This window comes from Pteropus vampyrus, unplaced genomic scaffold (assembly GCF_000151845.1).
Source record: "Pteropus vampyrus isolate Shadow unplaced genomic scaffold, Pvam_2.0 Scaffold301, whole genome shotgun sequence".
NCBI lineage: Eukaryota > Metazoa > Chordata > Mammalia > Chiroptera > Pteropodidae > Pteropus > Pteropus vampyrus.
In genome coordinates this window covers 2,237,626-2,264,728 of record NW_011889082.1, presented here as the reverse complement: position 1 = coordinate 2,264,728, position 27,103 = coordinate 2,237,626, and the positions used below count along the sequence as shown (strand labels likewise).

The 27,103-nt window shown below is 36.5% G+C and overlaps 1 protein-coding gene across 2 annotated transcripts in view; it reads right to left on the bottom strand.

Moving 5' to 3' along the window:
* Window positions 1-4,156: 4,156 nt before the first annotated feature.
* Window positions 4,157-27,103, bottom strand: part of PUM3 (pumilio RNA binding family member 3) — a 36,757-nt gene continuing 13,810 nt past the window's right edge. For both annotated transcript variants that reach the window (XM_011376669.2, XM_011376670.2), the window contains exons 8-18: window positions 26,893-27,067; window positions 25,806-25,909; window positions 24,989-25,067; window positions 22,933-23,031; window positions 22,000-22,053; window positions 19,557-19,637; window positions 12,385-12,527; window positions 11,514-11,736; window positions 9,725-9,812; window positions 7,372-7,462; window positions 4,157-4,446 (exon numbers count right to left, since the gene is read on the bottom strand). In XM_011376669.2, the coding sequence (XP_011374971.1) occupies window positions 4,314-4,446; window positions 7,372-7,462; window positions 9,725-9,812; window positions 11,514-11,736; window positions 12,385-12,527; window positions 19,557-19,637; window positions 22,000-22,053; window positions 22,933-23,031; window positions 24,989-25,067; window positions 25,806-25,909; window positions 26,893-27,067 (1,270 nt within the window). In that variant the 3' untranslated portion in view covers window positions 4,157-4,313. The remainder of the gene's footprint in view (window positions 4,447-7,371; window positions 7,463-9,724; window positions 9,813-11,513; window positions 11,737-12,384; window positions 12,528-19,556; window positions 19,638-21,999; window positions 22,054-22,932; window positions 23,032-24,988; window positions 25,068-25,805; window positions 25,910-26,892; window positions 27,068-27,103) is intronic.

Genomic DNA, 27,103 nt, shown 5'->3' with positions numbered 1-27,103 from the left:
AGACACAGTCATACTGGATGAGGGCCGACCCATCCGACTTCATTTTACCTTAGTTACCTCTTTAAGATGTAAACTTTTCAAAGTTTCACTGCAAATAGAAACAGAAGAGCCATCTCATATTTTTAAGAGCTCTGACTTCAGGCATGCAGGAAGCCATTTCCTCTAAGAGGCTCCATTCTGTTCTGTAAATGGAAATTACGCCAGGCTTAAAGGGAAAACAGGTTCTTCCTTCTAGACAATGTCTGACCCCTGGAAAAAGGTGTTGGTGCAAGTGAAAACTACAAAAAGCCCGATTTTAAAATTAAAGAGCTTAAATCTAGTAAGTTCTTCCATGGAAAATAAACCCTCTATTCAGGTAGATGGGTTCTTTTCAGTTGGTTTAAAACCATTTGTAGATCTCTGTTAAAAATAAAGTGAACAAGAACAAGTGAAGATGCCAGGTACTGGAGAAAGCTGGACTAAGGCATGGAATGGAAAAATGGGAGACTGGCTAAAACTGGCTGACTATCACGCCATACCTTGGCAGAAGGCTGACAGATTATTATGTGAACTCATATTGATTTAATTTTTCCAGACTAGGGGACCCTAGGTATAAAAGAACATGAGGGAGAAGCACTGTATTGAGAGCAGATGGGTTAATTAAAATTTGCACAATGAATGTTGTGCAAACAGAATACTGGCTGCCAGGTGGATTTCTCTCTGGAAGTTCCACGCGGCCCGAGGCAAAAGACCTATAGATCCTGACATCTAGAGGACTCCTGTGAAACAGCAAAATCCACACCTGGTCACCTGCGCAATGAATAGTCAAGAGTAGAGATTAGGACAGGCCTGCCCCCTTTATGATTAAGTATATAGAGAGTCAAAGATTTCCAGGAAAGCTTCAAACATTGAGACCAAAATAAACAAAAAGAGCAGACAACAGAAGAGACAAAACAAAGTAAAACTAAGCAAAACAAATAAACACAAAATATAACATCCCAAGAGAAATAAAAGATTTCATCCAAGAAGCAAGAAAAGAACACTTCAATAGATAGGCTGGCAGAGTGTGTGAAGGAAATACCTCATCCAGAAAAGCAAAACAAAAAAGCCAAAGAACTAAAAGGAAAAAAAAAGAGGATCAAACCAGTATTTAGAATCCGAGTAACAGGAGTTCCAAAGAGAAAGAACAGAGAAAACAGAATGAGGGAAAAAGAAATACAGTTCCTAGAATGGAAGGGCTTTGTTTTTTTCTGACTACAACAGTTCAACAGTTCAACAGTTCATGAAGAATGATAAACGAACACGCAACACACACCAGTTCATAAGACCCTGAAATATAAGGCAGCTGAGGATTTAAAAAAGTCCTGTGACCTTTCAGAGAAGCCCCCACCCTCGTCGTCTTCACCTGACAAAAGGCCGCATACAAAAGATTAGGGATTAGGATGGCACTAGACTTTTCACAGCAACTCTGCAAGCCAAAAAAAACACTAATGCCTTCACAATTCTGAGGCAAAGTTCATTTCAAATCAGAATTCTATTTCCAACTAAACTAGGTATCCAGGTATGAAAGGGCAGAATAAAGACATTCGAACTTGAAAGGTCTTTAATATTTTACCTCATATGCATTCTTTCTCAGGAAACTATAAGAGATTGTGCCCCATTCAAAAGAGGTATTAACTCAGTTAAATAACTGATCCTTCAAATAGCAACAACAAAAAGTGTTCAGCAAGAAGAAATGCAGGGGATCCAAGAATGGGCTTTCCATAGGAGAAAAGAAGAGACGGCCCAGAATGAGGATGGTGGTTGTGCGGCAGCTCTCTGGGATATCCAGAAAGCCAGCTGGCTTCAGGAGGGGTGTCTGAAGAAAGCAAAAATGCTAGATGATGTGTTGGACGGTGTGGAAATAACTATTCAGACAGTCAGGTTAGCATACTTTTAGCTGCAAGTTTCTAAAGATCCAATTCAAAATTGACTAAATGATAAATGGAGTTTATTCTCACGTAACCAGAAGTCAAGGAGAAGGCAGCTTTAGGAGCTGATTTCTTTAGCAGCTCAGTGTCACCAGATTCTTCCCACCTTCTGCTCAGCTGTCTTCTACATGCTTTGTCTTCTCCTGGCTGTAAGGTACTGCAAAAGCTCCAAGCATCTGATCTATATGTATCAAAGTCAGAAAGCAGAAAAAGGACTCTCTTCTTTGTGGGTCTATAACTTAAACCTCTGTCACCTCTCTTCAAAGTTTCATTGGCTAGGCTCCTTCCTAAATCCATCACTGACTGCAGAAATAGGTCACCAGAATTAGTTCACACCAGGGCTCTTTTGCATTATACACACGAGGGGATTGTTTGTATGGTCTGGTGGGATAATGGAAGAGCGTGTTAAAATCTCAGCACATCTCGGACCCACTTGAAGCACACTGGGTGTGAAATGCTGAATTAGACCAGTCAGGGTACTGGAGCCACGGGGTAGAGGGTAAACATCAGAAGAATATGGGAGCCTCAGAGGCCGAAAAAAAGAGGAAACAGTACCTGCTAAAGAAGAGTTTAAACAAATCTGATGAGAAGTCTGGGAAAAATTCATAACATTAATGTAGAAAAGTAAGCAAATGAAAATAAATAAGGCAATTATTAATTCCAGGGAAAAAAAAAAGGTCTGGGCAATGTAATGGCAGTTCACTACTTATTTCAGTATTTAACAATTTATGTCAATATAATCATATAAACTGAACACTGATATATCAAAAATAATGCAATTCTATTGGGAAGATTAAAAGAAGTGTGGGGGGGAAACTATATATTTAAAAATTCAGAAGAGTTAAAAGAATTGGTAGTAGTTACTTCTGGAGAGGGCAAGGCAGGGATGTAAAGAGGACTGGGCAGGGGAAGGATTGCTGCTTTTGTTATATGCTTTATGGTACTCTTAACTTTTAAAATCCTGTATGTTATTTTTTGTCTCATAGATGGAACAAATAGTAGGATTTCCTGCACTTCCTTTCTGAATGGGCCCTTTATATGGAAAACACAAACTCAATGTATTAGTCAAACAAAAATGAGCTCTGATGTTGCCTTTTCCCCATTCACCTCCTCATCCCATCCTCAGTTCCCTGAGCTGTCCCACCTCCACCCTTAGATGCAGCTGGGTGGCAGGGGCAGGGTGGGTGGAGAGGAAATCCATCCCCAAAGAGAGTTGCAGGTGGATCAGCTATTCTATTCTCTGGGCAGTACTCGATGCTTCCTGCAGAGAGGAAAGCAGGTGGAGTCCTGGTAGTTTCTATGTTGGAAGTAGTCCTGGGACTCTGTAGTCTAGTCAGGAAAGGCACGGCAACCCTCCAGCAGATTAATTACAGTGACAGACACCAGTGGGTATCCTGTTACATCACGGCAGCCCACTTGGAGAAAGCATCAAGGCTTGTTATCAAAAGTAGTCAGGGCAGGGCTACTACATGAGCCTGACTGATCTACCACACCTTCCAAGCTTTGTAGCTAAAAGCCAAGTATAGTTTTAAGATTCAAACACTCTACCTCGATTTAAATTCAAACTTCTGCACTGTTAACTAATTAGCATCTCATTCCTTCTAACTCAAACCCTGTAGACTTCACCTACTTTAGGGATAGTCCCAACAGAGAAAGTCTTATCACGTGGAGCTATTTACTTGGAAGGCCCAGATCCAAAGATAGGCGGATTTCCCAGTGACCTTGACCTTAACACTGCTACCCACCGTGATCCCCTAACTCATTTAGCAGTCAACTTACTCGACTGGCTTTCAAACAAAATCTAACATAGAACCGAATCCATAAGGCAGCTAGGAATGTGGCTGCTTTAGTTGCCGGGTATCCTCCCTCCCTGTACTATCAAGGCCCTAAAGTTTCCTGAAGTTCAGTTCAAAGCCACTAAGCTCCACTTCACTGATCCCACCAAAAACTCCTCTTGGTTCTTCTTTTCCACATGCTGCTTCCTTTGAGGTCCACTTAAGTCCCAGCTCCTCCATGAAGCCTTCTAACTACTGCTCACCAAGGATGTCTTCCCCTGAATCAACTCACACAACTCCTTTATATGTATCTGGTTGGTCCCACTGTATATGCCTATTAAATCTTTTATATCACTACCTCATATTGTGATTTACTTACTACTCAAGATGATAGAGAAGATAGCTGAGACTTAAAAAAAAAAAAAGAAAAAGCACTGTTAGAAACCATTTTATAAATAAATTCTTATACAAAGAAACACATATACAGAGCACCCAGATTACCAGTAAGGTAGACTCTAGCCCTTCTTTTCCACACTGGGAAAACAGATCAGAAGAGGAAAAATGATTCCATCTTGTTAACTGTTTTCATCTATGCAGACAGTTTTTCAAGTAGCGTTTCTATTCCTTTGCTGGTGTTTCTGTTTTTTTTTAATGTGGGAATCAGGCTTTTCAGTCCAGCTTTGACTTTGCTTGCAACTTCTTCATCAGAACTCTGGAGAAGGCTGACGAAAGAAGACAGAAATTAACAAACAGAAAAATTAAATTTTATAAAAATCCCTAGATCATCTATCTGCAAGTACTACCTGCATCTACGGTATAAAAATTTCACTGACCTGTGAGATAAGTTTTGTAACTATAAATGCATTATTTTTCATCAAATGAATGATGGGGGCCAGCAGCCTATTTGCTAAAACCACATAAATAAAAAACGTTTTATAACCTTGCTGGTGGGGCCACTCAAGCAAATGTAGGAGGTAACTCTGTTCCATATAGAATTGGTCCCACTTTCACTTTGACTAGCGTAGTACTAATGCCCTGCCTTAAAATTATTTACTATATGTACTCTATCTTCCCTTCTCCACCTAGACTGAAGAGCAAGGACCTAGTGTTTTCTTTATTTCAAGGCACCACATGTACCAAACAGATGGCAAAGAAATGCTCACTGGCAACTGAATAAACATGAGAGGATGCGTGCATGGAGAGGAAAGGTGGGGTTGTGAAAGGTAAGCAGTTACCGGCCTTCTAACTGAACTCTGCAGCTAGAACGTTTAGTACAAGGGTAAAAAGCTTTAACTTGGAGCTTAGCTGCCTAGATTTGAAACCTGCCTCTGCCACTCTGTAACTGTACAAAAACCAAGAGCATGCTATTTAAACTCTCAAAGACTCAGTTTCCTGACCTGTGAAGTGGGATCAACAACAGAATCCACCTTCTACCTGTCAGGGTTGTTTTGGGGGCTCAAATGATCTTGTATGTAAAGCCCAGCCAAAGCCTGACACTCAGTAAGCATTTAGTCAGTGTGAGCCATTAAGCAAAATAATGCCAGCTCTGTTTCCTGACATCTTGCTGGAGTGCTCTATCACCAGTGAACGGAGCCCTGGTGGCTGACAACAAGCAGGCCTCTTTTGTCTTTAAACAGGGGCTGTGGCACAGGCACCAGGGCTGAATTTCCTGTTCTCCCCCTGACTTTTTCACGATCACATTTAAATGCTGATCTCTTGAAACACATCCTTGGCATTTTTGAAAGTGCCTGGTCCCAGTAACTTCCATCATGTCCAGGAAGAGAATAAGCCAACAGCCCCAAGCAGCATTCCCCTGGCTTGTGAGACACAAGCAAAAAGAACTTCTTGCCACCTGTGAAGCTGCAAAGTGCCCTTTTAAGAGATCTGTGACTCAGTAGGTGTTTTTATTTTAATACCTTAGCTTAAGCAGAGTCACGTAATGCATAATAGTAATAAAAATTAATATTTATTGAACATATGTATTAGACATAATGCTAAGTATCTTATATACATCATCTCATTTAGTTTTCACAACATTGGACTATTACTTATCTCATTTTACAACTAACAAAGTTAAGACTCGAAAGAGTTCAATAATTTGCCCAAGGCTACAGAGTGAGCTGAGACTGGAACCCAGGCAGTCTGTCTAGAGCCTATGCTTTTAAATGTTAGAGAACTCTGCTTCCTGGAATAACGTTTTAGACTGCATGCAAGGCAGATTTTCTTTTTTCACCAGAATGCTTTTTCACTTACTGTAAAATGACTTAGAAAAAAAATTGCACTGGTTTGAAGTAAAATGTAAACAAGCAGAGAATTTTACCAAATATGTCAAGCGCATGACAATATTCTAAAAACCAAACAAAAGCAATTACTGTATTAATCAATTCTTAGGTTATCTATAGTTTAACTTCCCTTCAGGATTTCAAATATTTCATGTGCTCCTGTTCCGATTCTAAGTAGCCTTCCATAATAAACCTATTGCATCCTTCTTAATTTTGAAATCCACCCAAGGAGAGCTGTGATTGACAAGAAATCTCTATACATTAATCTTACAGCATTTCTGAAATACTTAAGTATAATGAAAGAACATGTCAGTAGGTGTTAACACTCCAAATTCCTGGAAAAGAAATATGTATCAAAAAAGTTCATGTTTCAGCTAATGGATTCTGGCTGTTCAAATCAACTGGAAAATTAACTCATTTTAATGGGAAATAAACAAAATGATCTGTATCACCCATATGTTTGGAGATACTGATACACCTGAAAAAAAATGAAAGCCCATATGGAATGTATATGTTTGTGAGTATATGTGTACCAAATCAAATTATATATTGAACAAACACTTATAACATTTACAAACAATACAGGTGAAATTGCATAGCAGTCATACGGAGAGCATGTGAAATACTGTGGGAAATTCAAACTAAGACTGGTATCTGTCTTATAAACCTTGGTAACTCAGCAGGGGAAAAAAATCAACAGTGACTGCTTCAAAACAACACACAAATTTATTTTTAAATGAATGTTCTTAATAGAAAGGTTTCATCTGGGAATAGAATGCATGAAAATTTCAATGAGTATAAATTATAAACTCAATATACTATGTCCAGAGAACAATATGCAAGTTAAACATATGCCTCAATTCACAAATCATCAGTTTTCTATCCATTTTAATTAGAAATAAACAATTAGCATGCAGATTCAGAAGCAAATGTTACTCAGATCCTTTTAGAATAGTTGAAAACAGTGAATGAAAATTACAGATAAAGTCAGTCACAATTTAAAAAAAAAATCATTGTCAGTTTTCGTAGGTCAAGACTAATTCATTCACAATAATACAATTACATCTTGGTCAAAACCATAAATGTGGTGAGACAATCATATGATACCTTTAAATGTCATAATTTTATGATCCCTCCCATCCAAAAGATTGATAAAAAAAAAAAACAAAACTGTAAGGGCTGACTGAAGGAGTTACATTTGCTTCCTAATGTCTGGTATACTTGTGCAGACCAAGAGCAGCTGACAGTTAACACTAGACTACTGGGAACAAATATTAGAATGGAGAAATAAATGTGAGAAGAGTCTGCATGAACAGGCATTCAGGATGGGGACTCTGTGCAGAGAAGGGCATACATTATACATACCTAGAAAGAATAATGGCGCCTCGATTTACGCTAGCCCAGGACTTCAGGTTCTTCATACCAACATGCTCTACCAGTATTTTTGCAAAACACCCTGTAAAATATACTGAAACTTAGTGAACATCACATACTAAGATTTAAACTCCCAATCTCCTTCTCTACTGCTTTTAAATATGTTTTAATAAAAATGCTAATAAAGAGTTCTCACCCAAACTTCAACACTAAAAATTCCAGTTCAACTTTATATAATGTGTTTTTAGTACAGCGATTTCTTAAAAACAATGAATTCTTATAAGACACTCGGTTGGTTGTGTTTACGTTTCTTTGTGCTATTGAATGATTTAACTCTGACCTGAAAGGTATTCAGGAAGTAAATATTTGACAGTAGCGCCCTGGGTTTGATTAAAATTAAGTTTTCCCTCATGGAAAATGCTCACTCAGAAGGTGCCATGAACATAGCTAGTGGGCAAATGACTCTTCTGGCTTACACCTGGCAATTTCTCTCTACAACACTAAACATTCACCCATCAAAAATACCATTAATCTCTTGTTATAGTGTATCTGATTCCCAAGATCTTGGTATATTAACTTATTCACTGTGCCATCTAAGTGTAACTAATTCTTAGACAAAGGAGAAATTCTGAAGGCTAGGATTTAGTGCAAATGAAGACAGAGAAAACTTATCTTGAAAGGAAACATCTTAGGTAGGAAGCATGTATAATTTATTCGGAGACACTCAAATGTAAGGAGGCTTTAAAAACCAAGAAGCATATGGCTTTTTAGTTTTTCATGGCACATGCTAAGCATAAACAGATAGGTTAGTGAAGCACATGGTATTTTCCAAAGGTGACCACAATAATACCTCCTGTCCTATGTGCTCTTCTAGAATATTGCCCCTCCCCACCTCCAGTTTAGAGATGGAATCAATCGATGTCTTCTCCTTTTGAATCTCGGTGAGCCTTTGTGACTTAACAAAGAAAGTGTAATAAAAGTGATGTTAAATAATTCTGAGGCTAAATCATGAGAAGAACCATGTACCTACTTTGTTCTCTTAAAACCAAACCTACCATGTTATGAGGAGGGCCAAGCAGCCCAAGGAGAGGAAGTGAGGCTGCTGGCCTCAACCACTGCCAGCCATTGTGAATGTGGATACTCCAAACCCAAGCTGAGCAGCCTCCGAGCAGAGCAGAAACAAGCTCCACCAAACCCAGATCAAATGCCCGTTTTGAGGTGGCTTGTTACACAGCCAAGGGAGAACCAAGACAGCTAATCACACTCATTTGTTGCTACATGAAAATGACAAACCCGACAGACCCTAGCAGGCATGTTTTAGGCCTGTCAGCACATTTTAATTAAGAGGAAAATGCCTGGACTTTAAAAGCAGGCCAGACAACTTTCTCTGATATAAGCAGCTCAACTGTGCACCAACTTTTTCAATAATGAAAAATGAAAAAGCTGATTCAATACATGATTTTTTTTAATTCAAAACTTATTATAAGCTTTTTACAAAAAGTTTACAGTGAGAAAGAGCTCCAAGTCTCTACTCTTAAAGGTAGAGCGAAAAGTGACAGTTCTACTGCTATGCTGCCTCACTAGCCATTAGAACTGCAACTTAAGACATAAATTCGTAATGTCACTTTTTTTTCGGATACAGTAACAGAAAGCCCAAACTGCTTTACTCAAGTAGGGGAAAATCCCTTTAGTGGCCAAAATACCAGGTAGAGTTTGAATTTAGTAAGAGAAGGTTTGGTCAAAGACAGGACTGAGGGGGGAATGGTATGCCACTTTTCAAGTAGATAAAAGACGCTGTCCTCTTCTTGAGAGCTGAGTTTCTACAGAGCAGCTGTCAGGTTTATGAAAAACCAGAAAGCGCCAAGGACTGGCTTGCTCTTTGGTCACATGTATTTCAATGTCAAACTGGCACCAGTTCAAGATTCTCTGATAAGGATAATTTTCTTCTGCTTATCCTTTTCTCAAAACTAGAGATAAATATCATGCCTTCAAATCTGAGTGATGATACTCACAAATGACGCCCCGCCACACACATGCACATAAACACACACTGTACTGCTCTCATCATCCTCCAGAAATAGAATAGCATTTTAGAAAATTGGCCAAGCCCAATCAGAAGTCTGAAGTAGCAAAGTGAGGGAGAGTGTGGAAGAGAAAAAAAATGCAAGGATTCAAGGACACAAATTTCTAGCATTTTCTAAACAATACTTGCAACCACTCAATTATTTCTTACAGACATTATTTCTGAACATTCAACTTAAATGACTGACAAAAAGTTCAGGGATGCCAGGAATTACTGAAATTCCACATGAGATACAAGAAAAGATCAAGTTTAATAACCTACCTTGTCTTCCTTTTTCTTTCATCTTTTTATCTTGCTCTACCAACCACTTTAGAACGAGATGTCCTGCGGGATGTTCTGCAATGTGAAGCTATAAGGGATCAAGAACACATTAATTTACAAGCTAATGTCATCCATGCCTTGGCCTACAATCCATTCCATATCACCACATACAGATAAGGACACTGTGAAGTTGAAAGTTCCATAGGCTTAAACGGTCTTTATCTATAATGACCGTTACACCTGGAGAGACCAGAGGTCTATTACAATCCCCACACTGAAATGAGGATGGTTATTCAAGATAACACAGCCACCAAAAAGTAGTTCAGACTCAGTTTTGTGAGTTCTAGTTTGAAGAGCACCATACAATGCTTATCTTATGATCATGCTAACCACTATTCAGGTTGCAGTATGTAGTTCTGAGGTACAAATACACCTATGGGACAGAACACTGTAGTAGAAACATTAAAACCTAATGCTGAATGCTTAAATACATGTGACTATGTATGGATATTATCTGACTAGCTGGCCAAGAAAGTATCTTTTTAGCTCAATCTTACTCCTTTTTAAAAGGGCCGTGTCATCGTTCCCACAGTACCGAGGATCTCTCCTTATCAAGCATGGGAGACCATGGACTCAATCTCTTTAAAAAGAAACTTTCATTATGCACGCATTTAACCGATTTGTTAATACGGTCTGCTCTATGAGGGCAGGGCCAAGGGCTTCTCTAAGATCCACAGGCCATTTCTCTTCTCTTATTGCATAGGTCAGAAAAAATAACAGGCTCCCCACACACATCTGTTCATTAGGAGCTTACAACTGTGCAGGACAAGTGCCCTGTATGAACTGGCTTCGGTCTTCCTCTTCCCTTTGCTAAGTGATTTCCACCTTCCTGAGCCTTCTCTTCTCACACAAGCTCAGTTCTTTCCTTCCTTTAGGCTGCTGCACATGCTCTTCCCTCTGCTTAGAATCTCCAACTGTTCCTCACAGAGCTATTAATCCTTTGGGTCTCAACTTAGCTTTTACTGCCTCAGGGAAGCCTTCCTGAGGACAGGTTGGCCCCCACTCTTAATCCCAAAGAATGTGTGGTTTAGCTTCACAGCACTTATCTCAACCTGAAATGGTTATTTGTATAAGTATTTATTTAAATACTGTGTGCACCAAAATGGTAAGCTTTTTTGGGGGGGCGGGGGGAGGGTTGGGGAGAGGACAGTGCTGAGCAGTGCCTAGCACATATCAGGTACACGAACCAAAGAACTTAAGATGAAGGGCAGAATAACATGGGGCCCAAATAACACAGGCAGGAGCAATCAGACAGAACAAAGACTTTTTAACAAAAAGGTATTTGGAAAGACTTTATGGAGAAGGATTCTGGGGACCCTGAAGAATGAGTAAGAATTTCTACATGGAGAGCACAGGAAAATAGACGTGGGCAGCACTCGTGGCTGAGGGAAGCAGCACGTACAAATGCAGAGAGGTGCAGAAGTCCACAGCAAATTCAGTATAGAATTAAGAGCATAGAATATGCTGGAAAGGCAGCCTGGGGCCAATCGTGTACCAACAGAGAGCCATATTAAAAGAATTTTATTTTACTCATGGAGTCACTGTAAGTTTCTGAGAAAGACAGTGTTGAAACAAAACTGTGTTATGAATTCACACTTTTCAAATGTACTGTTGGTATGCAATGAGTTGAGATAATAATCGTTAAAATTCTCTTTATAGAAATGTTCTCAATGATTGGAGTTTCTGCAGTCACTGCAGCTTTCCTGCCTGTATTATAATAGCACATTACCTCTCCGTCCTTGCCACCAGGATGCAGTTCTGCCGCAGCCAAGCTGGCGATGGCATTCATGGCAGGCTGAACATCTCCAGTGGCGGCTCCCAGAATGTCAGAAACCAACACACAGGCAGACTTATCGAGTACCACTTCTTGGGCATGTTCTTGCAGGTAGCTTAACAAAGTTGGAGAGATGGATTCTAAGAGCTCTCGGCGACGGATCTCTGTATCTTTCTTACTGTTGGAATATGTTGAATGAGTATTAAGCTAAGATTAATGGCAAAGGAAATATGGTGGTCTTATTTCACAAAAACCACTAAAGGCTTATAACAAATAGATTGTGTCACACTATTGCAATTGTATCTTTCTGTTATGCATGTACATAACTGATTTGAGAGTGGGATATCCATCCTTCATCTTTGTGTCCCCAGGATGTGACTAGTGCCTGGTATAGAACGAGCGCTCAATAAGTGAAGTTGCCTTATGTAATTAAAAATACCTAAAACCAATCCAAAAACCAAACAACAAAAGCAACAAAATATCTTACAACACATATTTAGACTACTTTACGAACTCTCCTCTTCAGAGTACTTAATTATATGGTGCCAGTAGCTTTAAAAATAAAGTAAAACCAAAACCAACCACACACCTAAGTGCCCGCTATGTGCCAGGTACCTCAGAGGCATTCTTTTAGCATGACGATTTTATTTCCTTTCAAAGATAAGAACAACTACAGGCTTAAAAATGAAATTCACCCTTTGAGTTTTAGAGATAGGGAGCACGAGGGGGTGTGCATGTATAAGTAGACTTCTGGAAGCATACACTACTCAAAATTAATAAATCAGAGCAAAGGATAAAGGGCTCAAGCCATTCTACTTGTTTTTACCTGTGTGCATTTCCATCTCCTTTCTGTAGAACTTCAATGATTTCTCGTACTGTATGTGCAGGATCTCTGGGGCTTAGTAAGTACAAAAGGACCTTCCTTCCATATTTGTCATTTAATATGTTAGGCAAGGAACTAATAATTTCCTGTAAAATTATAGAAACAATAATGAACCCACGTGCTTAAAGGATGCTTGGAATCTGAATGGTAAAGGATACATACTTAACGATATTCCCTAATATACTTAATGGAAACATGGAGCTAGTTCTAAAACCATCTCATTAAAGCACAAAGAAATTTACCCTCAGAACACAGAACTGAATCTCTCCTGTGACTAGCATTACTGAAAAATACATTTATATAAACTGACCAAGCTCAAGGAGTTAAAAAATATTTAAAGCAGTTATCTTCATCCACTATATAATGGTATTTCTTAGGCCACCGTTACTAGGGACATTGCTTGCTGGGGTCACTGAGCAGACAGTTAATTTGCAGCTCCACTTAAATGTAGCATCAGCAATGATGAAGAACCTTCCTATTAGAATTTCCCTACTGGGATGTATATGAAGGGAGATAAAGCAACTCTGTTAAACAGAACAAGTTGGTAAAGTCTTTTAAAGTTAAGTTGCTTATTCATGGCAAATGAAGACTATTTAAGTATCACGCTGAAAACAAAAAGTAGAAGGGAAAGAAATGCAGAAAGAGTCCAAGGAGCAGTTACAAATAACTATACTGACATTTGCAATCAACTTATCCAAGAAGAGTAACCTCCTTTTCTAGTTGGATAAATTTAAGGAACAAAGGCAATGTCACCCGCACCCCAACTAAGCTCCTTTGTAAATTTGCTGATATTTTCAAAGACAGAAAACTCACTCACTGTTTAAAAATACCCTTATTCTTAATAGAGAATATGCAACAGAAAAACCATCAGCGCCCCCTCCCCCATTCCGATTTCTTGCAACAAACCTAACAGATATTCAAAGCCATGTGTATCTGAGCATCAGAGAGTCTTCAGAACTGGCCGAGGCTATAGGAAAAATTCAGTCCAGTCACCCAGATTTACAGATGAGGAACCCAGAAAGAAGAGAGGTGAGTTTGCCAAAGAATGTAATGTCAGTGGCAGGGCTCTGGTCCTGATTCCAACTCTAGTCTTTTTCAAAGAAAACATAAAATCCCCTCTTTAGGAATGAAATTCTCCATGAGATGATACACTCAGATCTGCTATTCTTTTAAGTGCCTATTTTTCACTATGAGATCAGTAATTTCAGTGCAAGGAACCAAACTGAAAGTTATGTCAGTCATCGAGGAATCATGATACAGCAAAATTCGTGACCTCAAGGTTGATAACGCAACCACATTTCCCTTTTTCAAATCCCAAGCTTCCCGTATTTTCTGCACCAAAGTGTATCGTGCTTCCTACAATTAATAACAGCAGCTAACACTTGAGTGCTTACTAGAAAGCAGACCCTATGCTGAGAACTGTGCGGCCATCATCGTAAATACTCTTCATATCATGATGACGTAAGTGCTACAATTACTTTCATTTTACAGGTAAGAAGCCTAAGGTTTAAGCAATTAAAGTGACTTACAGTAGATGAGTAACTCATTCAGGATATGATTACCTGTACCTATGACTCCAAGCCCAATGGGCTATGCTCTTTTTGAAGTTTAAGGTCACATATAAAGATTTTCCCCATACGACTAAAGGTTTTCAGAGAAGAAGTGCAATAAATTTAACCACCTCAATAAATTTTAGCCACCCAAGGAAAATGAACTTAAAATTTCAGTAATAAAGGGGAAGAAGACAGAAAAAAACTATATATAACGTATCACAGAGTAGGGAATTCTTTTATAATTTTAAGGTAAACATTCCCCAAAGTGGACTCAATATATGTATTTTTGACAATGAAGCACTTAGTGCCACAAATATTGAGCTACGTTTAGTATAGCTTTTCCTATTTAAGCTTTAAGCAACTCAAAGAAGACAGATGCTTTAATCTGTCTAAGTGAAGAAAGTGAGGATATACAGCTTAGGCAAATTTCTAGTCATGTAAAAAAAGCCAAAACTTTGCTTTAAAAAAACACTCTGAGGTATAATACCTTTAAAACAGTTGCTTAAAACAAACAAACTACTACAAAAAATGGGGGGAATATACAGTGAAGAAATAGAAATGGCTGCTATTTAATTTTTTTCTCCTTGATATAAGGAGAAAAAGCGGTGGCATGAAGCCAGAAACATATTCGGCAATGTACTGCTTTCTCTGTGGGTTCCACACTTAAGGACTAGAACAACGCATACGACTTGGCAGAAATGGTTTTACCTTAACACTAGAAGCTTAATTCCATGCACAACTATTACTCAAGGACTCGTCCCCAAATTCATTGAACTTTACTGCCTTTCAGTTTGTAATTAAGGAATTCAGAATCTAAACTTATGTTCATTTGAGTGTTATCATTTAATACTCCCCCATCTCGCCCTCGTTCCAACTTTCCTAACATCAAAACATATATCTTTGAAAAAAGTAAAAGGGATCAGTATGAGTGCCGCTATATTACTAATTCATTTCTCTTTAACCTGGGTTACACGCAGAGAGGAGAGACATTTTTAGAGAGGAGAACATTAACAAGTATAGTAACATGTAGAACTAGGTAAGAAGCAGGTATGACATAGCTGATTTTGTACTAAATTCAGTCTTTGGGCTCAAGCAGAATAGCCTTTGGCAAATCTTTACTCTCTCTACACATCAATTTCCTTATCTATAAAAGGAAATAATACACCTGCCTGATTTGTGGGTCATCATCAGGAGCAAATTAGAAAATTCACATTCCAAACTGCAAACTGCTATAATTTTTTGAAATTTTCATATCAAAACCACAACTCTCAATATATAGTATCTTTAACTATGGAGGTTAACAAAGCTGGTGGAGTCATGAGTTTGGCATCCTTAAAAGAGAGGACCCAACAACAAAGGTTGAATTTTAAAGGTTTTCGACTTAGAATTAACTTAGAGAAAATAACAAGGTCCTTTTGTTGTAATTTATTCTTATGCTTTACTCTAAAGCAGGCATGTGAACAGATGAAGTAAAGTGCAAGAACAAGAGACCTCTCCTGAAGACATGTTCGGCCAGTTCTAACCTCCTTGTGTTGCACCCTTTGTCAGATTCTTTGGCACTCCTATTTTGCTAACCCTCTTATAAAAGGAAAGGTAATAGTCAAGATGAAGGGTGCACTCTGGAAGTAGGGTTAGCGTGCACATGCATTTTCAGTGGAGGAAAGAAATGCAAAAACACACATTACTGAAAATTGAGCCTATGGTGCACACATCTCTACGTAGGTTGTGTGTGGAGACAAAAAGAAATGTAGACTGTTCTTAACCTTAAAGAGCTAAAACCTAGTGGAAGAGGCAAGGGAAACTTAAAAAACCAAAAAATAAGAGATGTAAAGAATGGATAACAGAAGTGTAGAAGGAAGATTAGTTGGATCATTAGGTGGTGATTGCAGCCTTCTGAGTGTTTTAAATATATAACTTTTATCTAAAAGTTCACGTTGTTGGTTGCATTAAAAAACCAGGATATAGTTTAATGAGTATAATTTCGATTTTACAAGATGAAAACGTTCTAAAGATTGTTTGCACAACAATGTAAATATACTTATAAAACTGTACCCTTAAAAATGGTTAAGATGGTTAAATTTTATGTTGTGTATTTTACCACAATTAAAAAGGAAAAAAAATCACAAGGTCCATCACTATGGAGCTCACATTCCCCAAAGCTGGAGGCTACTGCCGTGGACAGGACATGTGTTTCTCCTTTCCCTACAGCCCACCCCTCCACACCTAGCCTGCCTCACTCCTACCTGCCTGGTCAACAAACATTTCTGAGTTTGTGAGTCCTGGGTCAGACCATGATTAACTGTTACATGAATGGATGACAAAGACAAATTATAGGAGCTGAGAGGATGGGGAGACCATGTCTGGCCCGGAGATCAGAAAATGCTATCGGGCGACTGAAATGGAGCTTGGTCTTAAAAGAGAAAACGAGTGTTTAGTAGACTATGATTTCAACCTGACATTTCGGGAAATCCAGTTACTCTGAACAAAATGCTTAGCAACCCTAAGCTTTCTTGGCTATTTTTAAAAGCACTGCATAATGCAAAAGGTTTTGTAGTGGCTGGGTGGGATGGACACACGACTCTATATAAACATATATACGGAATTATTTGGCAACCCAGAAATTTGGCTAAGTAAATTGCCTTAGAGAAGAAACAAGGAGACATATAAGAATGATTAGAGAATTATTTGGAATAGCAAAAAATAATAAGAGTTTTTAGAGTTTAAAAAATTGTAAACAATCTAAATGTCCATCAACAGAAAAACGGTAAGATAAATTGCAGTATACTCATAGTAAAACAATATTTGGCACTAAAACATAAATTATTTAGAACAGGGTTGGGCAAACAAAAGCCATAGGTCAAAAACCCAATCTCCAGTCTGCTTTTGTACATCTTACATTTTAAAAGGTTCTTAAAAAAGAAAAAAAAAAAATGAAAAAAAGACTAGATAACAGAGATCATACACAGCCCACAAAGCCTGAAATCCTATCTGGTCTCTTTTAAAAAAAGGCTTGCTAACTTGTGATAATGAATCTCATAAACATAACACCAAAAGAAAAAAGCAAGTTGCAAGAGAAAACACACAAGACATCACATACATAGAACTTGTAAACATGCAAAAGAGCACTACACACATCTGCATATAGTGAAAGGATAAAGAAATGCACGTGAGTAAATACAAAATCCATCACAGTGGGTATGGGCAGGAGTGGAATATGCAATCAGGGACAGGTACACAAGGACATGAACTTTATATTTGTCAAGTTTTACTTCTTTATCAGATGGTGGGAGGCTGGGTGTCCACTGTATCATTATTATTATTTAAAATTTTTTATTTTTATTTTTTCAATTATAGTTGACATTCCACTGTATTATTCTTTATACCTTTCTGTATATTTTAAAGATAATATATGTTAAAGTATGCATCAATATTTAGTCACTCTGAAAAAGCAACTGGCCAGTGTACTTATTTCCTTCTCAGGAACACTGCAGTCAAAGCAGCTGTGTCATACCAACAATTCCAGGGTAAAACAGATCAAATTTTATAAGTATGTTTATTTTGGAAAGTTAAGTAGGTAGGGAACAGTGTGTATCCATTTTGAAAGGTGAAGGCTCAGCTGACCACGCTGTGATTTTGACCTGACATTTCAAGAAGTCTGGTTGGTCCCCCTGAACAGAATTCTTAGCAGTATTAAGCTTTCTTCAGTATTTTAAAAAGCGCTGCTACTGCAACAGATTTTCTAGTGGATGGGTGGGAAAAATGCAAGAGCAATTAGCACTCCAGAGTTTTATCACCAGTTACATAGTTTAATGATATGCAGAACCTGTTGAGCATTTGTCAGAGGCAAGAGATCAGTAAATTAGGCCATGCTCAGGGAAAGAGCTGCCTTGAGTATGATAAAGTCATAAGGGATTTGGGTTAAGTAGTGGTAGGAATCACACTGCTAAACACAAGGAATTAACAGCCATTTTTAACTGGGATAAATCTTTGGAAAAAAACAATCTAGCAGACAATCGTGGCAAATCCTAAAGAAAGTCTGGTTTCTCTTGAAATCCATTTGGAACAGTTATGCAAATTTCAGCTGTTCAGAAAATATTAAACAAAAGCAAACTTTCAATAGCCCAGCCTGTTTCCATTTTCATGAAACAACTTTATTCATTAGTCAATCTTTGGCCTCACATCTCTGTCACTGGAATGAAAAACTATCATTATTGATTGGAGTCAAAAGGGTAATAAAGTCACAAGGAACATGTCAAAATACTCAGTTTGTGACATGAAAGTCTTGCCAACTTGTTTCTTCCCACAATCTCATCCCAAAGAAAGTGATCACAATCTTAAAATAGTTAAGGGGAAAGTTAGAAAATGAGAGCAAGGGCATGAGAAACACACACACTGGGACCTACAGCTGGCATCTAAGAAAATCTCCTTCCCCTCCACTAGTTGATAAATTTTTTTCTGTTGACACTCAGCTCTACTCATCCACACAGGCTACAGAGAAAGGCTACAGAGAGAGGCCGCAGCACCACCACATGCCAAGGGGTAAAGTCTCCTTCTGAATATCCATCTGCTTCTCCCTGCAGATGGTATGAAAATAGTTTTTGTCACTAAGATTTTTCCATGGGCCCCAACCATGTGTATCAAACAGAAAGGTTTGTGTCATTTTCAGATGAATGTCTATACAGATTATGTGGTTTTTAAAATGTTTCCAAGTTTTGTCACGGCAACCAATGTTGCAATTTCTTATCCCTGCCCCTGCAACGTCTATTATATACCCACCACCACTTGCACACCAGAAATAAAGGAAGGGAAGAGAAGGTCACAGATTCAGAAACCAATCATTGCAGAATGAAGGAATTTATTTCAGAATACAGTTTTTACTTTGGAGTAGTTTTTTCAAGAGAACCGCTCAGTTTTTCTGAAGGCAAATTTGGGGTTAAGTAAGCTGCATTTCATTATTACCACTTTATGGTCATTATACCAGGCTAAAAGGAATTGCTAAAATGTTAAAGGAAGGTAGTATTCTAATTTTATTAATAATTTTTAATATGATTCTACAAAAGCTTTCATGAAAGCTCTAAGTATCACAATTTAGTTTTATTGGGTTTTCTTCTCCAGCTCAATCTATCACATGTATTGATAAGCTGGGTAGTTGTTATGCAGAGGTAATTTCTCTAAAGGGAGAGAAAAAGAAAGGTGATGGAGGCCTTTGCCCGGATATGAGTTTCTGAATAACTGAAGAGTTACTATGTAAATGAATTTCTGATCAAATCTAAGCACTGCACTGTTGATTTTTCATTTAGTATATCATATGGTCAGAAGAGTCATATTATCCTAATTTAGCTGCTTTTACATATTCAAAACAATATCAATTATTAATATCAAGTTATAAGATTACAGCTTATACAGGAATAACGCAACCCCTCAAAACACTTGAGACAATAACAAAATATTATCGAAGAGCACAAATCAAAGTCTTTACATATATAAGTGCAAAATAAAGCTTACAAACCCACAAATGATATATCAATTTAACTCAAATTCAAAACCATCAGAGTTACTTACTGATATGATTATCTGCTTTACAAGCTTAGTATCATCAATACAATCAAATGCCGCCAGTAAAACCAAATGAGAGTATTGGCCCTGTAAAAATAGGAATCCAGGAAAGGTCAAAAAAATACGTAGTTTCTCTCTTTTATTCTACCCTTGGTGTCATTTTATAAAGGTTACCAACCTGACAACTTGCCAAACATAATACAAACGTGCAGGATAAAAGCCATTCAAAAAACTTATCAGGATCTAGTTAATTATATTCTAGATTGATTAAAAAAAAAAGATAGAAACAGAAAAGCACATTCTTCAATATAAAGTAGCTAAGATACATTTTGTTTTTAACCATGATACCTCTCAAAAATAACTGTTAATGAATAGCTAAGTTAAAAATTAAACTAAAAAAAATCAATAGATTATAAAAACCCAAGAATATAAAACTATATTTACTGAATTCCAATCATAAAAATATATAGATGCAGATATAATTATGCATACAAAATATACACAATACTTGGCAGAATATACACAATACTTGGCAGAACACTGTAATGTAACAGTCATCACTGGGTTGATGGATTATAAATGATTTTTCATTTTTGTTTGTACATTGTCCAATTGCTTATAAAAAATCTTATATAACTAGAGTAGAAATACTAAAAAAATAAATTAGAATATACATATATACTAAAGATGAGAATAAGATAAAACTGCTTTTTAAAAATATAACTGCAAGAGATCATAAAAATATACATTGTGACTTTTACAATGGTAACCTCTTGAAATGATAGAATTAATCTGTGATGCTGGTATTGCTGCAGAGTTAAGAAACTTCTACTTTACGTAAAAAAAAAAAAAGAAAAAGAATGTATCATTCAGAGCCAGGTCTGATAACCATGACAGGTAATAACATTTCAATTAGAAACAAACTAGAGAAAAATTCCCAAGGTCTAATATATTTACTATATAAAGACCAACAATCTATTAAAAATGGGCAAAGAACATGAAGAGTCAGTTCACAGAAAAAGAGAAGTACAAATGGCTTTAAGCACATGGAATAAGGCTCATTAATTAAGGACAATAATTAAAACAATGAAGTACCATTATCTACCAATCCTATGAAAACTCTTCATAACGTGCTAATTTCACAAAGATGTGGGGAAAAGCAGGCACTTTTCTGTTGTTGGTGAGAATGTAAACTCTTCTGAAGTTTACTGAACACATCTATAAAAACTTAAAATACATGTAGTCTTCTGATCCAGCAATTCTAGTTCTGGATTTATCTTACACACATCTTTACATACTTCTAAATAACCCATAAATTAAATCTATGAGTCATATTAATTTATCTCCCTCCTTTAGAAGCTTGAGATAAAAAAATATATATATATTGCATTGTTAATTTCTTGTTACCATCATAATACCTTGTGGGGATTAGGGTCTCAAGAAAAAATTGTTGTTATAATTATAAAATTAAAGCAATCTAATTTTATTACTTAAAAATGTCTTTTACTATTAACAACTTTTACACTAACATCCTATTTTTATTCATTTCTAATTTAAAATATTCAAATTAAAACATTATACAAAAAGATTTACTTAATGATGAGTAATGAATCATAAAATATTCTTGTACTCTGGAAACAACTCACTAGAGAATATTTTATTTCATTTGTTACAGAAAAGTTAGCTGCCTTCTAAGTGGTTTTATACTCTCATCCCAGCCTCCAACCCTACAGAAGGCAATAGGCATATATATAATTACAAAGCAGCAATTTATCTGGGTTTGAATTAGTATTTACTATATTAAGTGTTTACTAGATGCTAGTAGTTCTCATTGGATTTTTCATGGGGAAAAGTTGTTAATATCACTAATTTTTAGTTTACCAGTTAATGAGAAGCTATAAAAAACATAACATATAAAATAACTCAAAAATTAAAAAATAGTGTTTAGTATGACATATATTCCAGAAACACTATGGAAAATGACAGTATTTAAATAACTAGAAATACTCAAAAAATATCTTCCAATTTCATCAGAAAAGCTGTTACAATATACAAGCATTTCCAAAATATTCCAAAGAACTGTAAAACTTAACTAGAATTTTCTTTGACCACATTACAAATTCATCCTAGACAGTAATTTCCATGATTTAATAACACGACTGGACAAATTCATTAGATAAGTTAGTAAATATTCGGTTTCTGAAAAATATTTAATGAAAATAGAAAACTGTCACAACACAATGTTAAATAAAAAAAGGAGAAATCTCATTTTGTGAGGATTTAATAATTTACAAAAATGCATGCATATGCATAGAAAAAGATTAGAATAAAACAATGAATAATTTTCTTCTTGGTGATTTTCTGAAGTTTTCCAATTTTCTATAATAGACATGATTTCATTTTACTTTTAAAAATAATTAAAAGAAATATCCAGTTTTATTATACTTACAGTAGCCACCTTTTCAATATAAGTCTTCATTGTTTTCACAATCACTTTCCTGTCCTTAAAAAAAAAAAAAATTCTCAATTAACTTAATTATAGATTAAAAGTAATTCATAGTCAAAAATTTTACATAATATTAAATTGTCACTAAAATTGCATACTTTTCATTAGTGAAAATAGTTATGCGGCCAGAAAGAAAAAAATTGCAATATACTATGAGAAGCCCTTTCAAAGCTATCATATTCTTAGACTTGTATGTCATAATTCATTGAGACATAAATATGGACTCATAAAATTTTTAGTTGCAAGGCAAACCTAGTAAAACTACCTCCTTCTATAGTAAGAACTTAAGAGATTCCTCTTCCAATATCTGAATTGTCTTCAAATGCATAAGAGTCTAGCTTACAGACAGTACTCAAAACATAGTTGTTGAATCGAAATTAAATATGCATTAATTTGAAAAGTGGACAATGTACAACTGTCTTTTAAAGGCAGAATGATACTGACCAAAGAAACGAGAATCATTTCTGTTTGATTTCTATAATTAATAAGGACTTTTACCTTTTCCTTCAATGTACTTAACACCCACATAGGCAAATGTGTAACTGTTCACTATCTCCTCCCTCCCCTTCCTCTCATATTGACCATTAAATGAGGAATCAAAGAGTCTGACAGGTACCAAAACTTCTGTACATGTGAGCCTACATATCGTGTTTATTTGCTTCACAAGTTCCTTCTCAAATAATGAAAACTCAAGGTTTTCACACTTTAATGAAAACTCGAGCAGAGAAGAAACACTAGGCCCAAAGAAAAACTAATTCCTGCGAGGCCTTGAGGCACAATTTTGCAAAGATAAAGTTGTTTATGCACAACAGGGCTAAGACCAAAGGAGACAGAAAGTATGGAAAGTCAAGGCAAATCAAGCCCTGACACACTTACCTTGGGGGTACCGTGCCATAGGCAGTGCATGGCCACTCTGGCGCCATCGTGTGTGTGTGCCAGGTATACCACTGCTTCACGGATGGCTTCGATCATTTCCTGGGAAACAAATGCCACCAGGGATTTAATTTATTCTGCCTTTAAAAAAAAATCTTTACTGGGAAGCAGTTACGCACAGAGAATGAAAAAGGTATAGGTAGCAAACAATTTAATTTTTCATTTTGCAGACAAGCAGACACACATCTTTCTAGAAACATTCTTTCCCATCAAGAGTAGCAAATACTGCCAATAAGCAATTTCTATTAAAATATCTATTTTATAAAATATGTCTATATTAAAATACAATGTCTATTCAAAAAAGTATGTACATGTATAGTATATTCTAAATGATTTTTCAAGAAAAAGAAGGCTAAGAGGTGGCTATGGTCAGAAGTTAATACAAAAGCCAGATAAAATAAGTAAAATGCTCTTACCTAAGAGATGTGTATATATACGAGCAGAGAACCTAAACACTAATTTTGGCTGAAAGTTTCTCTTCCTTAGTTTATCACAAGATGACTTCCAGAAGTCATATTAATAATTCACCACAAAAAAACACTTAGATAACATTTCCTAAACAAAAGTTAATCTCTATATTAGACTGGGCCCTCACTATTAATAACCCTTTAGTAAAAACCCAATCATTACTTTCTTACAAGATAGTTTAGCTTACTAATCTTCATTCTTCATTGTCAATGCATATAATTTCTAAATTATATTTTGGAAGTCAAACATATGAGTTCTAGCAGCCAACAGCTGCAGGGCCCCGCCCCACATCAGTCCATTCCCAATTTAAAAACTTACATTAAATAAATAACTACAAGGTATCCTTCTAGGAGAAAGGTGGATACTTATTTTCATCAATAAGGAATTAGCAATTTCATCCTTAACTATTTTACAATCTGTTCCCAGGATGAATCTTAACAACACAGCTTTAAGCTTACATACCTAAACTTATCTCTTCAAAGCTATCCAGTTGGAGAGGAGTTATACACATATTCCAATTACGCTTCCACTATTCCCCAAGGTTTTTTTTAAAGTTTCTCTTTTGAGAATGCCCTCCAAGGCCAGAAACTGTTTTTTTTTTCATTACTTTATATTCACACTAGGTTTCCAATGATTTTTTGCTATTGTTAAAACACATCTGACACTAAAAAGATTTTTCCACCACTGAATATATTCAAATGATCATTTTCACAGTTCTGAAAATATAATCCAACCTCAATAAACCCAGAACTGTGAGATACTGTGCTCTGCATGAAAGGGGGAGAAATCCCCAAAAGAAAGGCAGAAGCTGCTAGAGTCATTGAAGTACAAGCTTAGGTGGGTGTGGCTATTCTTGGAAAATTATTTATATGTCAATTCTGAGAGAGTCAAAACTCCTATGAATGTTTAGTCTGGCATATTTGTTAAGAAGTCAGTGTCACTGTTTTAGTTATTCCTTGTTACTAGAATAAAGACAAATGAACAATGAGTTCACTGTACGATGAGGCAAGCCAAGTTTAGTGAGCTAAAATGATGAATTCTCATTTGTATTCCTATCATTGCCTTGAAGGGCAGTGCAATTTACCTTCAGTCTCTGTTCCTTTTCCCTCTATCATGTAACGTCCAATTTTCCATGGTCCATTTAGTTTTATGTAAGTGTCCTCCCCTAACCTTTAACATCAACACACATATATATTTTTAACATTGGCACAGGTGAATTTCAAACTATCTGAGTGCTGAATATCCCTCTATTAATTAATTTTCAGATTAGGTTAGCTAGAGGGTACTTTCTGGATTATAATTATCAAAATTCAATGGAGTTGATATGGTCAATTTTATTGTCTTCTGGCATAAATATAAATGCAACTAGCTGACTTGTTCAAAGGAATTTCAGTGCATTATCTTCTCTAAATAATAAAAAAAAAAACCTCTTTAAAATTTCCCAAATATAATGTATGTCAAAACGGTGTTTTACATTTTAACACGGCTCTTCTTCTATGTTTCTGTTTAAAAACTAAAACCAAGAACTTACTGTTCTTTGCTTTGCGGGTGCATAGGTAAAAAAATCCAAGAATACTTTATGTACCAATGAGTGCTTAATCACAGCTTCCCTGAAAACAGAAAAAAAAAGGAAATGAGAATAGGTCAGATCTGGGACTACAGTAATACATAGGTAACCTCAGTTGTCCTATAAATAATCCAAACAAGTGAAATGGTTTTAGCAAATGTAATTCATCTTAAGACACAGTATATCTTTTAGCAACATTAGGATTCATAAAATAACTTTAGCAAAATTAAAATTTGAGTGGATCAAAACAGTATTAACTGCAACACCTGATTGATCCAAGCTTCCTAGTGTGACCCCTGGTGAATTCAGGTGTACACTGGAGGCTGGTGATCAGACACCAATGACTTCAAATTCACACTGAGTGTCTAAGTAGATGGGAAAAACATGTTGCCTTTATGGGCAAAGGACTTTTCTGAATGTTTTGAAAATATTAACCCATTTAATCTCAAAAAAATATGAAATATATACTATTATAATATCAAACTTATAGATATAGAAACTGAGGCACAGAGAGGTTAAGTTACCCAAGGTCACACACAATTAGTAACTGAGGGGGTCACCAGAATTCACACCCAGGCCATCTGGTCTGAGGCTATGCCTTAACCACCCGCTGTGGTACAAATGCCAAGAAGGTCACATTCCTGGATTTCTAAGTCTTACAATTCAATTTAAATAACAGACTATATTTGGACAACTATCTACCTTTCCTATGCAAGGGTTATATAAAACCTTCCTCTTTCAAAGGCTACTCGTTCAGAAAAAACAAAAATAGCTTTCTTACTTTTGGGCCATCGGAGTTAGAATCTGTTTCATTTCATCCATGATAAGGTCTAGTTTTTCTGGCTGTATCTCTAATACTTTGTCCAGAGTTGGGTGATCCGCTGACTGCAACAGAAGGAAAATCAAACCCCTCTAAATTTAATCAAGTTATCCAGCTTTATAACAAAGAAAATCAATTAGTCATTTTAAAAACAAAAAAATTTCAGATTTGTCATATTCCTATAACAAAATCCCTGCTGTAGATATACTCATGAAATAATTCTTGATTATCTGTTCTCAGCCTATATGCCCACCAAGGTTCTTAAAATGCCAGGTTAAACAATAAACCAACTCACCCAGCCAACAGGTAGTTGGCAAGCACCTAGTATGTGCCTAATCACAAGATCAAGCACTCAGCTCGAAAATCCTTGCCACATTGTGTTTTGTAATTATCTACATATTTCTATTGTGAATGTTAAAAAAGAAATAGGGCACTAAATTCAAACCAGGAACTGAACCTGACTAGTGAAGGCAACCCAAGATTGAATATGTATCCCTGGATATTAGTATGGGTATTTATGTCTCAAGGTCTGAAATAGATACTTTAACTATCTTAGTCCCATTATTGGCTTTTTTCAGTTCAATCCCTGTACTGTAGCCAAAGTTAGGTCTCTCTTCTACCCTTCCTCTCTAGATGTAACCTGAGAAGGGTAATCCACACACATAAAGAAACACAGGAAAAGGAAGCGACCAAGAGCCTGATGCACTTCAGCCAGAGCTGGTTAGGAGGTGGTTACAAAGCTTCACTAACTGTTAAGAGTCTTCCACTTCAGTCTATCTGACTACAGAAATAAACATATTGAAGTTTTACACAGAGCCCTTGGGAGGGTATAACAAAAGTAGTTCCAAAGAGAATTTAAAGATAGTGCTCTGGAAGGAAGAGAAAGTATTAATCACTTACTTCATACACTAGAGACAAAATAATCAAAGAGATGGTCTCTTAAAGGACCCGCCAAAGTAAAAATACATTCTGAAAATAGGGCATCAGAAGGTAAGGAAAAGTACACAGAAAAAGTAAAAATGCTAGAAAAACTGTCTTAAAATGTTACCTTATAAAGCTGAAATGTGTTCCCATAGAGCTCCTCTGTCAACATGTTCCTTTGCTCCAAAATGGCTTTGTCATTGTATGCATATTCTACGATGGCAGAAGCTTCTGCATGCCTGAGCATCTTCCTCACGTGCCCTTTAAAACTTTTTATTATCTCTGCAATCTGTGGTTTACTCCTAAACCCAATGGGATAATGGGAAAAGATAAGTGAT